At 37.0% G+C, this 15,483-nt stretch overlaps 1 protein-coding gene across 2 annotated transcripts in view; it reads left to right on the top strand.

Annotated features, from left to right (window-relative positions):
* The window catches only part of LOC145981311 (nonsense-mediated mRNA decay factor SMG8), a 112,880-nt gene extending 111,537 nt beyond the window's left edge, over positions 1–1,343 (top strand). For both annotated transcript variants that reach the window (XM_083114510.1, XM_083114509.1), the window contains exon 19: positions 1,166–1,343. In XM_083114510.1, the coding sequence (XP_082970636.1) occupies positions 1,166–1,289 (124 nt within the window). In that variant the 3' untranslated portion in view covers positions 1,290–1,343. The remainder of the gene's footprint in view (positions 1–1,165) is intronic.
* Positions 1,344–15,483: the final 14,140 nt, after the last annotated feature.

Below are 15,483 nucleotides of genomic sequence, written 5' to 3'. Positions count from 1 at the left end.
ACATTGTTGTGTATGATGAATTTATCTTCGTGGTGGTTTTGAGTAACTTCTAAGTGAATTTGTAATAGCATAAAAGTGCTCGAATGGTAGTATTGTATCCAGTTCAGTTGTGATAAATAGAGAAACATTTTTATTACTGATGAGATCAATTGATTGGTAAACAGAGATTATTAGGGCCTAGATTATCATGCAATTATATATTTTTTCCTTTATATGTAGCCAAGTAAAAATGACAAATGTCCTCAAATTATACTGTTCGGAATACACAAATTTCATTGAGTAATGTAGATACTGTGAGACAAATTCAGAATATAATTTTCCAAAAAAAAAGTAGCAATTCTTGTCTGTGATGGATCGGTCACTTAATTTCATTTATTTTTTAAGATTATGAAAGTCAGAGCAAAAATCAAGGTTTCGTGTGTACTCTGTTCTCAAATAATCCATGCATATTCTGGAAATGAGGAGCTGTGGTTGTCTAGTCTAGTCAGTAGGATGTCTTGACTGCCACATGGAAGATCCAGGTTCGGTTCATGGAGCGACTGATCCAAGGTTGGAATTTTTCCGGCCTCGATCTGGATAAAAATGACCGTGGTGCAGATCACTTCCAAAGAATGGTCGAGATTAAGAATGTGTCGAGCTCTACCTCCCAATGTGCCTTCATGTCATGGTGCAATTTTCACAGGGAACTTTATCTTATCTAATTCTTGGAATAATGACTGATGGAATTTCCAAAAAAAAATCCACTCAAATCTTAAAAATAGCACTGGGATTTAGAAAATGATCCAAGACTTACACATGTTTTTACATATTTCAGTGATTTATTCAACATATTTATGTACATATCTTGGCTATGTAAATAGCTTGGCTTTCGTGATTATAGACTGGTAATTTCTTATTCATATGGCAGTTTAGCTGTAAAACTGCTGACAATATTACTGATCCATTTATAGTTGTTATAATTAAGGCCCATCTCTTTTTGGTGCTGCATGTAGAGAGAAGTAATGTTGAGGACTTCCATTCCTTGTATTTACATGCACTGCATATCCAGAAAGTAAGTTTTAATTGGCTAAAAAAAACACAAAAAAAAACTGGAAAGTAATTGTCAAACTATTTAGTTTAGTTGTAATTGATTTAGTTGGGTTGTCATATTCCTTAGCTGCCACAGATATGTATACGTGGGTGAACATGGGCCATATTTGGCTCCGAAGGAACCTGTACCATTGAACTACGCTCGACTGTTGAATGGAGTGTATGGGATCACTGAAGTCTCGGTCTCTGAAACAAAGTGAACTGTATTGTTCATGTAAAGCAGGTATTTTATAAATAAATCTTTCAAAAATCAATGTTTTTTTTAAAAGTATTTTTAGAACTTTGTCATTTTTTATTATTAAGGTTTCAGTTATATTTCTGTACAGTATATCTCCTGTGTACCAAATTGAAGCAACGTTTCAATGTTGATGAAATATATGTAGGGACGTGAAGTTTGTTTTATTTTTAATGAAAAAGAAATATATGGCTTACCTTTGTGAGAAGTGACCATATTTCTTCCATTTGGAAAACTATTTAATCTCATCAGCCACTAAATACGAAATGTTTATTGAATGATAACATCCAAAACTTTGAACACAATCATACACATCACATTTCCCTAACAATGCCAAGAAATACCTATGTGACTGTTTTGGGTACACACCTACATGCCCTCCCCCTTACGAAACACAACAGGGGTGCTTCTCTCTGAAAATTTTCCCTTTCCTATGAAATTTGCCTTCTGGAAAGATCTACCCCTGAGCGACGAGGTTAAACACTGTTACTCATGTCTGCGCCAAACTGCAATAAATGAAGCGTGATAATATCTTTTGAATCGAACTATCACCAATTACACTACAAATGACAGAATAGCACATTAGGTAGTTCTTTTTAAACAAAAGGAGGTTATCCACAGTTTATATTGCATATTTCACGGTGTTTTTCGCATTAAAGTGTAAAATTCGGTGTTATTCTGAAAATGGCATAATTTGCGTTATTTCGCGATTCCAAAACATCGAAAACTTGCCTCCTTTACCTACCCAAATACATTTTAAACACTTTATTTTGCTTTCCTCAACTTTTCGGTGTTATCGTTAAAGCGAAAACTTCACGTCCCTAAATAAGTTGTTTATGTGGAACCTACCTCCCCCCCCCCCCTTGTGAACATTTTTGATCAGGGCTGCCCAAACTACAGCCAGTGAGCCACACCCAACCTGCAAAGGTTTTTATTTAGTGCTCATAAGAACTATAATTTTATTTTGAGACATTATCTGCCGTGCAGATAAAGTTAAATATATTCTTTCGTATTTCTAAGAATTAAAAATTATTTATTACTTACGTAATCTATTTTGTACAACGACAATGTTTCGGGAACCACTGTCTCCTTCTTCAGGTCCTATATCTCAGCTATCCGAAAATTGCCATAGCCTCGTCAATTCATACACTCGTCAGGAAAAGACTATGTAATGAATATGTCGTAGATTCGATATCAGTTGGAGGCACATAGAGATTCTTGATTCAAATTTCAACTGTAGGTCAAGTCCAGATTAGTCTATCTGTGCATAAAGTGGGCTGAAAAAACTCAATCTCAAAACTCAAACTGCAGGCAGGTTCGCAGTGGCCTCTATACTAAAGTGGAGTCAGCGTTTCAGCCGGTGCGGTGACCGCCTTTATGGCAGTCGCTCACTGTCCTGCTTTAACAACCAAATGATTTGGTAGCTAGGATTCCATCCCAAAAAGAGCCCGAATTTTTGTTTGGTATACTACACCTATGGACCCTTTACCTGGCAAGTACAGCATTTAACAACAGAGGATGCCTCATGCAGTCAGTTTGCTCCACATTTTTACAATTTCATGCTGCAAGCTGGAATTGGCAGAAATTTGCACAGACCTTGACACCCCTTGTTGTTGCATTGCTTCTGTTGCTGCTGGAATTCCTTCAAGGTTCTCATCTCAAACCTTTGTGATGGAAATTAAGGGTTGTTCTTAATAAAGGTTATTTTTAAACTTAAGCAATTGGTTTAAAAGCCATTTTTAAAGTGAAAATAGGACTATTAGACATTTATAGGTATTTAGTCCATGTAGGCATTTTTAGGTCCTATTGAATTTCAGTGTTTATATTGTGTTATAGTTGTGATGTGTTGTGATGTGTTTGTGTGTGTCTTGTGTAGTATAGTTATGCTGTCTAATGTGTTTGTGTTCGTCTTGTGTAGTAATTGTGCTGTCTAATATGTTTGTGTTTGTCTTGTGTAGTAGTTCCTCCATTCATATCGGGGGTTAGGCGTAGAGCTGACAACTCTGCACTGTAAAAAGACATGTCAAGAAACAGAAATATAAGGCCATGGATGTTCCCAAGGTAAAATATTCCGGAGGTAAAATAGTCCCCCGTTCGGATCTCCGGGTGGGGACTACTTTGGGAGGTCCCTGGACTAAGGATATGATCTACGTTAGGAATAAGGATATTAAATTAGGCACCTGGAATGTTCTGAGCCTTTACCGGCCTGGGGCATTTCAGTGTACAGTTAATGAGATAGTGAAGTATAAATTAGATGTAGTAGCTGTCCAGGAAGTTAGGTGGCCAGGAGAAGGGAATTGTAAAACTAAAAATTATACTTTTTTCTATGGTGGTACTGAAAATCATAATTTTGGAACAGGCTTTTTCATAAATAATAGAATTATCTCGGCTCTTAAAACAGTAGAATTTATTAATGATAGGATATCATATGCAGTTTTACAGGGTAGGTGGTGTAAAATTATTTTAATAAACATACATGCACCAACGGAAGATAAAGATGATAATACTAAAGATGATTTTTATACAGAGTTAGAACAGGTCTTTGATAAATTTTCTCAGTATGATATGAAAATTCTGTTAGGTGACTGTAATGCACAGATTGGCAAAGAAGATACATTTAAACCCACGATTGGTAAAGAAAGTCTTCATGAATTAAGTAATGATAATGGTATAAGATTGATTACTTTTGCAACCTCAAAGAATTTAATTGTGAAAAGTACCACTTTTAAACATAAAGATATCCATAAATATACCTGGTCTTCTCCAGATGGTAAAACTCATAATCAGATAGATCATATTCTCATTGATAAGAGAAGGCATACTAGTATAATTGACGTTCGTACACATAGAGGTGCTGACTGTGCCAGTGACCATTATTTAGTAATTGCTAAATTAAGAGAAAGACTCTCAGTGATAAATCATAAGCAACAAAATCTAAAAGTTATAAAATTTGATACAGGAAAGTTTGCTGATGAAAGAATTAAGAAAGATTACCAAATTAAACTGTCAAATAGATTTGAAGTTTTGCAGGATTTAAATGATGATGAAAATATAAATGAAACAGACGTAAATAAGAATTGGGAGCACATACGTAATGCAATAGAATCAGCAGCGAAAGAAACTATAGGATACCATAAACCGAGAAAAAGTAAGCCATGGTTTGATAATGAATGTCATAATCTAATAGAAATAAGAAATCAGGCTAGATTTAGGTGGTTAAATAACTCGGATGATACAAATCTAAGCAATTATAATACAATAAAGCGAGAAGTTAACCGCACGTTTAGAAGTAAAAAAAGAGATTACTTGAAAAGCAAAATTAACGAAATTGAAACAAACAGCAAAAATAAAAATATCAGAGATTTATATAAAGGTGTAAATGAATTTAGAAAGGGGTGGCAACCTAAAGTAAACTTGATAAAAGATAAAGATGGTGATTTTCTAGCTGACCCAAGCGATATTCTAAATAGATGGAAGAACTACTTTAATGACCTTTTAAATGTCCATGTAGGAGATAAATCAGAAGTAAGTGAAGTACACACAGCAGAACCTTTAGTTCCAGAACCTAACTTGACTGAAGTTAAAGATGCTATTAAAAGGCTTAAGAATAACAAAGCACCTGGCATTGATTTAATACCAGCTGAGTTAATTAAATATGGTGGAAATTCATTAATATGTCAAATTCATAAATTAATTTGTTTAATATGGAATAAAGAAGAAATCCCTCAACAGTGGAAAGAATCCATAATTGTTCCTGTGTTTAAAAAAGGTGATAAAATGAACTGCAATAATTACCGTGGAATTTCTCTACTCTCAACAACATACAAAATATTGTCTAACATTCTTTTAACAAGACTAACCCCATATGCTAATGAAATTATAGGTGATTATCAATGTGGATTTAAACGTAACAGATCAACTACAGATCAAATTTTTCACATTAGACAGACACTTGAAAAAAAGTGGGAATATAATCAAAATGTCCATCAGCTATTCATTGATTTCAAAAAAGCATATGATTCGGTCAAAAGAGATAAATTATATAATATATTAGTAGAGTTTGGAATACCTAAGAAGCTTGTTAGTATGATAAAAATATGCACCAGTGAAACAGAAAGTAAAATTCGTGTGGTAATAATATGTCTGACAAATTTATAATTCATGATGGGTTAAAACAAGGAGATGCATTATCTCCATTGCTCTTTAATTTTGCCTTAGAATATGCTGTAAGGAAGGTAAAAGAAACTAAAGAAGGACTAAAATTAAATGGTGTGACTCAGTTGTTAGCATATGCAGATGATGTAGACTTACTGGGGGATGATATAAATACGATTAAGAATAATGCTAAAATATTTTTCAAAACTGCTAAAGAAATAGGTTTGGAAGTTAACAAAGAGAAAACTAAATATATGCTTACAGGCCGAAACCAAGTGTTAGGTAATAATCAAAATCTAATTATTGATAACAACTCGTTTGAACCAGTTTCCAAATTCAAATACTTAGGAGTAATATTAACAAATGAAAATTATATTAAAGAGGAAATAAAAAGTAGGCTTAATTCAGGAAATGCATGTTACTTCTCTCTTCATAAACTTTTGTCTTCTCGTTTAATATCTAAGAAACTAAAAGTTAAAATATACAAAACAGTAATTTTGCCTGTAGTATTATATGGGTGTGAAACGTGGTCCCTTACATTAAAAGAGGAACATAAATTGAGAGTATTTGAAAATAAGATCCTTAGGAAAATATTTGGACCTAAAAGGGATGAGGAGACAGGTGAGTGGAGAAGGTTACATAATTTAGAACTACATAATTTGTATTCATGTCCAGATATTATTAGAATAATTAAATCAAGAAGACTTAGGTGGGCAGGCCATGTGGCACGAATGGGAGAGGAAAGAGGAGTTTACAGGATTCTTGTTGGGAAACCAGATGGTAAGAGACCTGTAGGAAGGCCAAGACGAAGATGGAGGGACAACGTTGAGATGGACCTAAAGGAAATTGGTAGGGATGGAAAAGAGTATATAGATCTTGCTCAAGATAGGGACAGATGGAAGGCCTGTGTTGCTGCAGCCATGAACCTTCGGGTTTAAGAAGGCTAGAGAGTTAGTTAGTTAGTTAGTTATTGAATTTCAGTAGAGAGGTGCTGTGTACATGAAATGCAAATACAGTATATCTAAATAGCATGTGTCTACGATGTAGCAAAAAAAAAATAGGTATGGACCTAGAAATCCATTCCCTAGTTATAAATCAATTTTGTCAATAATGTTACAGTGTTGGAACCTAACAAGTACACTGCTCGCCATTAAAATTGCAACACCCAGAAGGAAATGAGATAGAAACACGAAACTTGGTAAATATGTATTTCATAATAAGATAAGAAAATGATTACAGTTAGAGCTCGGTGGTGTGACATGTGACACGTAGAACATGGTTGCATAACCCCAAGGAGCTAGTAGCATGTACAGCCTCCACGGGCGGCAATAACTGCTGCAACACGGCGAGGCATGGACAGAATGAGTCTATCGATGTCTGCTTGCGGTATGGCGTCCCAAGCGGCTTCCACACGGTACCAGAAGTCTTCAACATTACGTGCCGGAAACCTGAGTTGGGCCAGCCGGCGACCCACCATGGACCAGACATGTTCAATTGGCGACATATCCGGCGAACGTGCTGGCCAAGGACGTGGTTAGCTTCCATAAATGCGAGGGCATTCCTTGCAACATGGGGGCGAGCGTTATCCTGTTGAAAAGTGGCATTATGCAGTGCATGGATTAATGGGACAGCAACAGGGGTGAGAACCTGTGTGATGTACCGTTGGCTGTTCAATGTCCCTTGAATGCGTACGAGACGCGAACGAACACCTATGGCGATGGCACCCCCATACCATGATACCCAATGAAGGCCCTGTGTGATGATGCATGATGCAGGCGTCATGAAGCCTAGTGCCACGGTGCCGCCACATGCGTGTACGTTCATCATGATGTTGTATACAGAAGCGGGATTCATCAGAGAACACTACAGCATTCCACTCCGCCATCCATGCATGACGGTCTTGGCACCATCTCAGACGCAAACGCCTATGCTCTAGCGTCAGAGGAATCTGCAACAGTGGGCGCCGGAAACAAATTCCCCGGTTCGCCAAACGACGAAGCACGGTTCGTGGGGACACTGGACGTTGTAAAACATCCCGTACTTCATGCGCAATCCTCGTTGACGTGGCCATTCTGTCTGTAAGGGCCATACGTATCAGACGTCTGTCCTCCCGTTCCGTCGTCCGACGCGGACGTTGTGAACCTCTACGTCACTCTACAGTGCCTTCCTGGACCCACTGGTTCCATACACGGATCACTGTGGATGCATTCCGTCCTACATGGGCACTGATCTCACGGTAGGATAATCCACATTCACGGTATGCAACAATTCGGCCGCGATCGAACTGGGAAACCTGCTGGAATCGCTGCCGTATTCGACGACGTGGCATTACTGACCGATTTTAACCCACTACACTCACGACCATGCACTTTCACTGCTCTTCTGCACCTATCTGACCTGCTACAGGTACCACTTACCAGATGGCGTGGCAGGCGCACATGACGCATGACGGCCTTGAACACCTAATCATTTCCTTCTGCACCTCTCCTCTACACACTGTGCACATTTCGTCCGATTCCGATTACTCCTTCTGGGTGTTGCATTTTTAATGGCGAGCAGTTTATGTAAAAATCTTCTTTTCCATAAGGGTTCCTGATGTCCTCTGTTGGATTAAATTTCAAATGTGGCAGCTTACCCCATTTGTGAAAAAGAAAACTCCATATTAAGCCTATATGTCCACTCATTATTTAATTTCTTGTAACAAGCATAAAGTACAAGAGGAATAATTCTACAATGACAAAGGAAGAAATTATATAATGTGAATGGCAATGTAGGTTCACTGTGGAGTTCTCTTTTACATAAGTGGGAACCACCTTTGAAATTTAATCCAATAGAAGACATGAGGAACCTTTGTAGAAAAGATTATTTTGATTTACCTGATGATATTTAAGATTCCTAAGTAAAATTTGATACAATCTTCAGTTGAAGGAAAAATTTAAAAAATGGCTGTATTTGTTAAATTGATCTTCTTGTTATAACTGTAGCATTGATCAAACTACAAATGAATGTACAGAGTGATCCAAAAATGTTACATCAAAAATGGTGTTTAAATGCTTGCAACAACTAAATTATAAGAGTAATTCTATAATGCAAGCAGTATGGAAACTCATAAAGGCTGCTAAAGAGGAAGAACAGAAGGCATGGATAAAGTAACAAAATAATCTTACATGGCTCTCTCAAATGTACCATCACAGCATCTTCTTGAGGTGTCTGAAGGATAAATGGTACTAAAGATATATATTTCCAAAATTAATGTAATTGCCAGTTATAAAATAAGGTACATTTATTATAATCTTTACAGTATCTCGTTTTAGTGCCATTTTAAGGTCTGAATAAACCACACAATATATTATTTTCGTACATATTATAATTTCTATATATACTTACATAAACGAGGACAGAAAAACTCACAAAATTTTCACTTAAAAATTCCATTTCTGCAATATATATATATACAACTTGTTTTCATAAATGCAATTGCAACTTTTTCAAAATTTCAAGCCTCAGTCTTAAAAAAAAAACGAGGTTTTAAGAAACTGTAATATTTCAAATAATTCTTGAAGCTTTCCTGGCAGCGAATATTGAAGAGGTTTTCTCAGGCAATCAAACAGGTGATTTGTAGATGGGCTTCCGAGCTGTAGAGAGGTAACGTCACTCTCATCTTCAGAGATTGAAGTGCAGAAATAGGTCAGGGGAAGTTATATGTATTTGGTGTGCGAGGGATCTGCTGTAGGTGGTGGGATAACGAGGAGGCATTTCTCCGATGTCCTCGCTCCCAGTTGACTATCGCTAACCAGGCTGGGTACAGTTCGAGTCCCGTGTTCATGTTGAGGTTTTACTTTTCCCCGTGTATGGCTATTGCTTCTTTGATGAGAGGGTCCCAGTAATTTCATAATTTATTGATGATCTCTGTGGTAGTGAAGTCAATTCTGTGGCCCTCCTGGATGGAATGTTCTGCTAACCCTAATTTTTCGGGATGAAAATTCTTGATGTCGCTGGCATGTTCTTTGCAACGCTGTTAGATTGTCCTCCCTGTTTGTCCAATGTAAGCTTTCATGTAGTAACAAGTGAAACAGTAAACCACAGGTGTCTTCTGTGCTAGGTTGATTTTAGGGTTTAAATGTTGGCTTCTGACTTTCGATGGCGGTTTGTGGATCGTCTTGATGTTCTGTTTTTAAAGAATGCAGCTTATGACTGCAGAGAGGTTACCAGTGTATGAAACGATAGCTATCTTCTTGTCTTCTTGGTTATGAGGTGGGTCTGGGTTTGTTGTCATTGGTTGTTACTCTCTTTACTGTCTTGTTGATAATGCCCTCACTATATTCATTCTGCCTGAAAGCTGTGTGCAGGTGTCTTATTTCCTCTTGAAGGTGGTCTGTGTCACTGATGGCGACAGTTCTCACCATCCAGTACAGTGATCCTCCATACTCTCGACATTGTTTCACCAAGCTGTCGCCATCAGTGACACAGACCACCTTCAAGAGGAAATCAGACACCTGCACACAGCTTTCAGGCAGAATGGATACAGTGAAGGCATTATCAAGAAGACACTAAAGAGAGCAACAACCAACGACAACAAACCCAGATCCAACTCATAACCAAGAGGACAAGAAGATAGCCATCATTAAAGCTTATATTGGACAAACGGGGAGGACAATCGAACAGCATTGCAAGCAAAGAACACGCCAGCAACATCAAGAATTTTCATCCCGAAAAATTAGGGTTAGCAGAACATTCCATCCAGGAGGGCCACAGAATTGACTTCACTACCACAGAGATCATCAATAAATTATGAAATTACTGGCACCCTCTCATCAAAGAAGCAATAGCCATACACGGGGAAAGTAAAACCTCAACAGGAACACGGGACTCGAACTGGACCCAGCCTGGTTAGCGATTGTCGACTGGGAGCGAGGACATCGGAGAAATGCCTCCTGATTGTCCCACCACCTACAGCAGATGCCTCCCACACCAAATACATATAACTTCCCCATACCTATCTCTGCACTTCAATCTCTGAAGATGTGAGTGACGTTAGCTCTCGAAAGCTCATCTGGAAATCACCTGGCTGATTGCCCGAGAAAACCTCTTTGTTATTATTTCAGTGGAGCACTGAAAATTCTCTCTTCTGATTTGCCAAATACAAGGGCCGATTTTTTAATAATGGCAACTATTTTTTTTAGAAACACAGCATACATACATGGTTCTAAGTCTTCGAGGCCTTCGATGTAGTCCCCAGCATTGTGTACAAAGTGTTGCCAGCGATGTGCAAGCTGTCGGATGTTGTTGGCACTGCCTAATCTGTTGATAGTGTGAAAAGAGCAATCTACTGCCAGAAGAATGTGTGTAACTGTTCGGAAGTGAATCCCATGAAGTGGTTCCTTCATCTTAGGGATTAAGCCTGTTGCGGTCCTTGATGACACTCTCTTGCTGTGTGACCTCTAGCACATTAAATTTTTAACCAGCTCTGCTTTTCCTGCTTTGTAAACATCACGACTGCACTCCACGACCACTGGCTCACAAATGCTTTGTTCACATCACTGCGCACGGAAAAGTGAGTTCATTTGATCTGAGGGAGGGTATGTATGTAACTAATCTTTTTATAAACGACATTGCCTGGCTCGGTTGCACAGCGTCGCTAATGGCATAGTTGCCACTACTAAAAAATCAGCCTATGTATTTCTTCACTAAAACAATCTTAAATAATTTTCGAGGTGTTGAAGAAATGAACATATTTTTTTAACATACTGAAGGTATAGAACAGCTGTGATTCTTTCCCTGTCACAATGTAAAATTATGTGTACAATAGATAAGTACAATAATTGAAATCGTGTAGAGACTGATTAAAACATAGTATACATTTGCTCTGAAAAATATAGAGAAAGTTTTTAAGTAGCACATTACTTCAGCTGCCATAGCACATGGAATAATTATCCACATGTATTTCTTAAACCTTGACATGAACTTAATACATTATCACAAGTCTACATTTACAGCAATTTTAAGTCTTTTAACCAAAAGTCCCTGAAAATAATATTAATCAGTGTTTTACTGCTGTATAAGTACTAGGGCTGAGCCGATGCCAATGTATCGATTTTATTTTATTTACTGATACCAGCCAATACTTTTCGGGCATTTTGATCATTCACAGAGCTCGTAAAAATTCCATGCAACACTTTCGTGGAGTCTACATATTTGAAATGTTTATTTAAGTCCACTTTATGTATAGATAGGGTAATAGGGACAGGACCTACAGTTTATGGTGGGATCCGGACCATTGTACAATGTGCCTCCACTGGGACCCCTTGATTGAAAGGTGACAGTGTTACCACTACATCATCAGGGAATCTACATATCCTGAAAGTTATGCAATAAGTTAAGTTTCCAATGATTTTGTACCAATGTTATGTGAAAAAACTGATTTTATGATTCCATAATAGGTTTTTTTTTAATTTTGATGTAATTCTTTAATACAAGTGAAACTGGTAACTTGATGCTTATAATTGGTGTGTAATACTCACCCACTAATATTTATCAGTATTTTGAACAACTTTTAATTCTAGCATTTTTCAAGTTTCGTTTTACAATGGTATCGGCTCTGCCCTAATAAAATCAAATTTCAAACCACTTTAATCATGTCAACTATAATACAGGGTGAGTCTAAAAAAATAAGACAGATTAAAAGCTTTATCAATCGAAAACTGTTTGTTTCATCAGGAAGCATTCAATTCAGTTTTATAGAGAAAGTCTTCAAGTTTACAACCTCAAAATTTGTTTGTTTTCGTGATGTCAGCATCACGTGATCGCCCTTGACGTAAGTCGAACAATATGGCTACTAGCCAGGTAGAAAAGGCTTCCTGTGTGTGTTTAACACCGTGTGACTACTTCTTGCGGAGAAACATCAAGGACCGGGTTTTTGTTCCTCCCCTTCCTACAAGTGTGGACAATCTTGAACAACGCATCACAACAGCTGCTGCGACTGTTGACATGTACATGCTGAGACATGTTACTCTTCCAACCATGCAAGTATTTCAGCCATGTTAAAACTCTTGTTTCTGTCAAACTTTGAAACGGTCTTTCTTTTAGGCTCACCCTATATAACTTAAAACAATTTTTTAATATAATAACAAAAATATTTTTTAGTGTTCTGCACTTTGGAATGGGGCAAAAACATTTTAAGCTTGACAGAAAATTAACATTTTTTGTGAGAAATGTAATATTTTTGAAAATAGACCCATTTCCCGTAAACTCTGCACTCTTCTAAAAATAATAAAACACGCAAGACTTCCAAACCAATTGTATTAAGCGTAGTAAACCCCAACAATTGTGCTGAATTTTTAACATGAAAACATGTATTACATACAATTTGTTTTGTGTGTATTGTTTGTTTATGAAACAGTCACCACATAATGATCTTACGTGATGTCTGTCTGTCTATATAATCATGAAAATACAAGACACAAATTACTTTACAATAAGCAGATTGACATCATTCGTCCAATTTAGAAAAATTACTTTTGTTATATTCTTATAAAAAATATGTTATCAGTTTTTTTTACGTATGTACATTATAGATTTGTGTATTGAAAAAAAAAACATTTAGGTGTTAAATGCTAATATCTCAATTACAATGAACTCATTTTTTACCCATACAGAAATAACATTATCTAAGACAAAAGCTGAATTATGTGACTTACTAACCCACATGTACGGATTCTTGCTTTATATATACGAGGTTTGTTCATAAGTTCTAGGCCAGATGGTGTATTTTATATTTTCTAGGAAATAAGTTTTACTTGATTTGCATATACCAAGTGAGAGTAGTTTCATAAAAGGCTTCCAAATGAAAAATAAATTGAACAAACTGTCAACATAAATTCATGAAAATGCATGAGGAAAGTTGCGATTGGCAAAGTATTTCCTGCCCCACTGGAGAGAAACTGGGTTAAGGCTCGGCCGGACCTTTGGCCTACATCGACAATGACGTTCTCGAATTTTCCTCTCCCTTCAAAAAGCTACTATGATATTCCAAAATATGAAAAATTACATATCCTTGGAATTACTTCTAGAGAATTCATATGAATCTTAGTGTGGTTTGGTTTCACTGTTGTCTAGATATTTGCAATAGTTTCATGGCTGCATAATCCTCCTAACCTTTAGCATCCGTATGGTCGATTTTAGAACCACACCTGTATTTCGTTGAGGAGGGATGGTCGATATTTCAACCAGCAGCAATTAACGTGCCATTTCTTGAAAACTACACACAATACTTCAGTTCTGTCTGTTTTGATCTTTAACATACATATGAAGGTATGGCATACTCAAATTACAAAACAATATATCCATTGTTATTATTATTAACCAGCAAACTTTGTTTCCATTCATTACCCCATAATATTATGGGATAGATTTTAAAAATGGCTATAACTCCTCAACCAATGCATATTTTTGAAAAATTTAAAATGTACATGTAAAGAGTAAAAAGCAACATTTTATACAACATCCGACAATTAAGAGTCCACTGGCAAAGTCTCGATGTTTGGAATTTGCCCGAACTACATGGCAGAATTCAGACGCCATTTCTTGAAAAAATACATACTATATTTGTTTTGTTTATTAGTGTACCTCTAAAGGTATTACATACTCAAATTACAAAACACTATATCTATCGTTACTATTAACAAGTGCCATTTGATAAGGTCCCAAGTTTCTCTTTTGTTACTATGGGCTAAATTGAAGATAAGGGGCTATAACTCCCCAAGCAGTCTTTTTTTTTTTCAAAAATTTAAATGTACATGTAAGAATGAGCAAAAAGCAACAGTTCAAGCACTGTACGGCAATGTCCAGGGTGGAACCCAAAGTTCAAAAATTGTCCATAATTATGCAAAATTTCTGAACAGTGTAATTTGAGGTTTTTCTCTCCTAAGTTGCAACACAGGCATTACATATCTTCATAGAATGGCCTTTTGTCGTACTTCCCTCCAAATTTGGTAGGTCCATCCAGTGTCCATAGGGCCGAAGCCAGAAGAAAAATTCTGGAAATTGTTTCGTAAGCTGGCAACACTGCCACTTTATACAATGCTGATTTTTTTTTAACCAAGAAGCATCAGTCTGGTTTCAACTAAACTTGCATTGTTGTAGGAATGTACCACTGTTACACACTACATTTTTTCATTCATTTGGTCCATTAGAGGGGAGGGGGACAGGGTCGTATGCCAACTTTAAAAAAATCAATTTTTCTTCTTCTTCTTTCCATTCGATAAAGGTTCAACTTTGAGAAAATCTAGGCAGTAGTGAATGCAAACCTCACGAAGATTCACATAAATGCTCTAGAAGTAATCCTAAGGATATGTAATTTTTCAGTTTTTGGAATATCTCGGCGAGTTTCCGAGAGGAGAGCAGCGGCGTAGTGCCCACGTAAGGCTTGTAAGTCCACCTTACAAGTTGAAATTATTGAAGAAAACTTATTTCATTCCCGTATTTATCGCTTGAACACACACAGAAATATCAGACTGCAAGCAGAACTTTTAACGAAATATTTGAGGACTTGTTTTGATTCGAGTTGTTTCTCTGTAAGGCTTCTTCAGAGGACTTACGTGTAGGTGAATGGAAGAAATGATTTGGACTCGCCCATGGCGGGTGTGTTTGCTTACGTAGTATCTTCTCAACCAATGACAGGGCACCCCGATTCTGAGCCAGATGTAATGCGCATTACCAGTGGGTGATAACTGGCGAGAATATCTGTTCCCAGGCAGGCGAAGCTTACGTTGGCATGGTTGCCGCTGCGTATGACTCATATGCTTGCCACGGTCGGAAGAGAACAAGGAAATTCGACTCCCGTGTTTTTTCAACAATGCTTGACGGGAGGTGTAACAAAACGGGTGTCATTTTTAATGTGTAAACTAACTATTAAGTTCACAAACGAGATGGTTTAATGTTGGATATTACCTCCATTAGAAGCAGCGAAGTTAACGATAAAAGAGGAATGTCTGGCAATCCTAGAT

This window comes from Lepisma saccharinum, chromosome 29 (assembly GCF_977018435.1).
Source record: "Lepisma saccharinum chromosome 29, izLepSacc3.1, whole genome shotgun sequence".
Classification (NCBI taxonomy): Eukaryota; Metazoa; Arthropoda; class Insecta; order Zygentoma; family Lepismatidae; genus Lepisma; species Lepisma saccharinum.
Note: the sequence above shows the minus strand (reverse complement) of the source record. Positions and strands in the feature narration are given on the sequence as shown.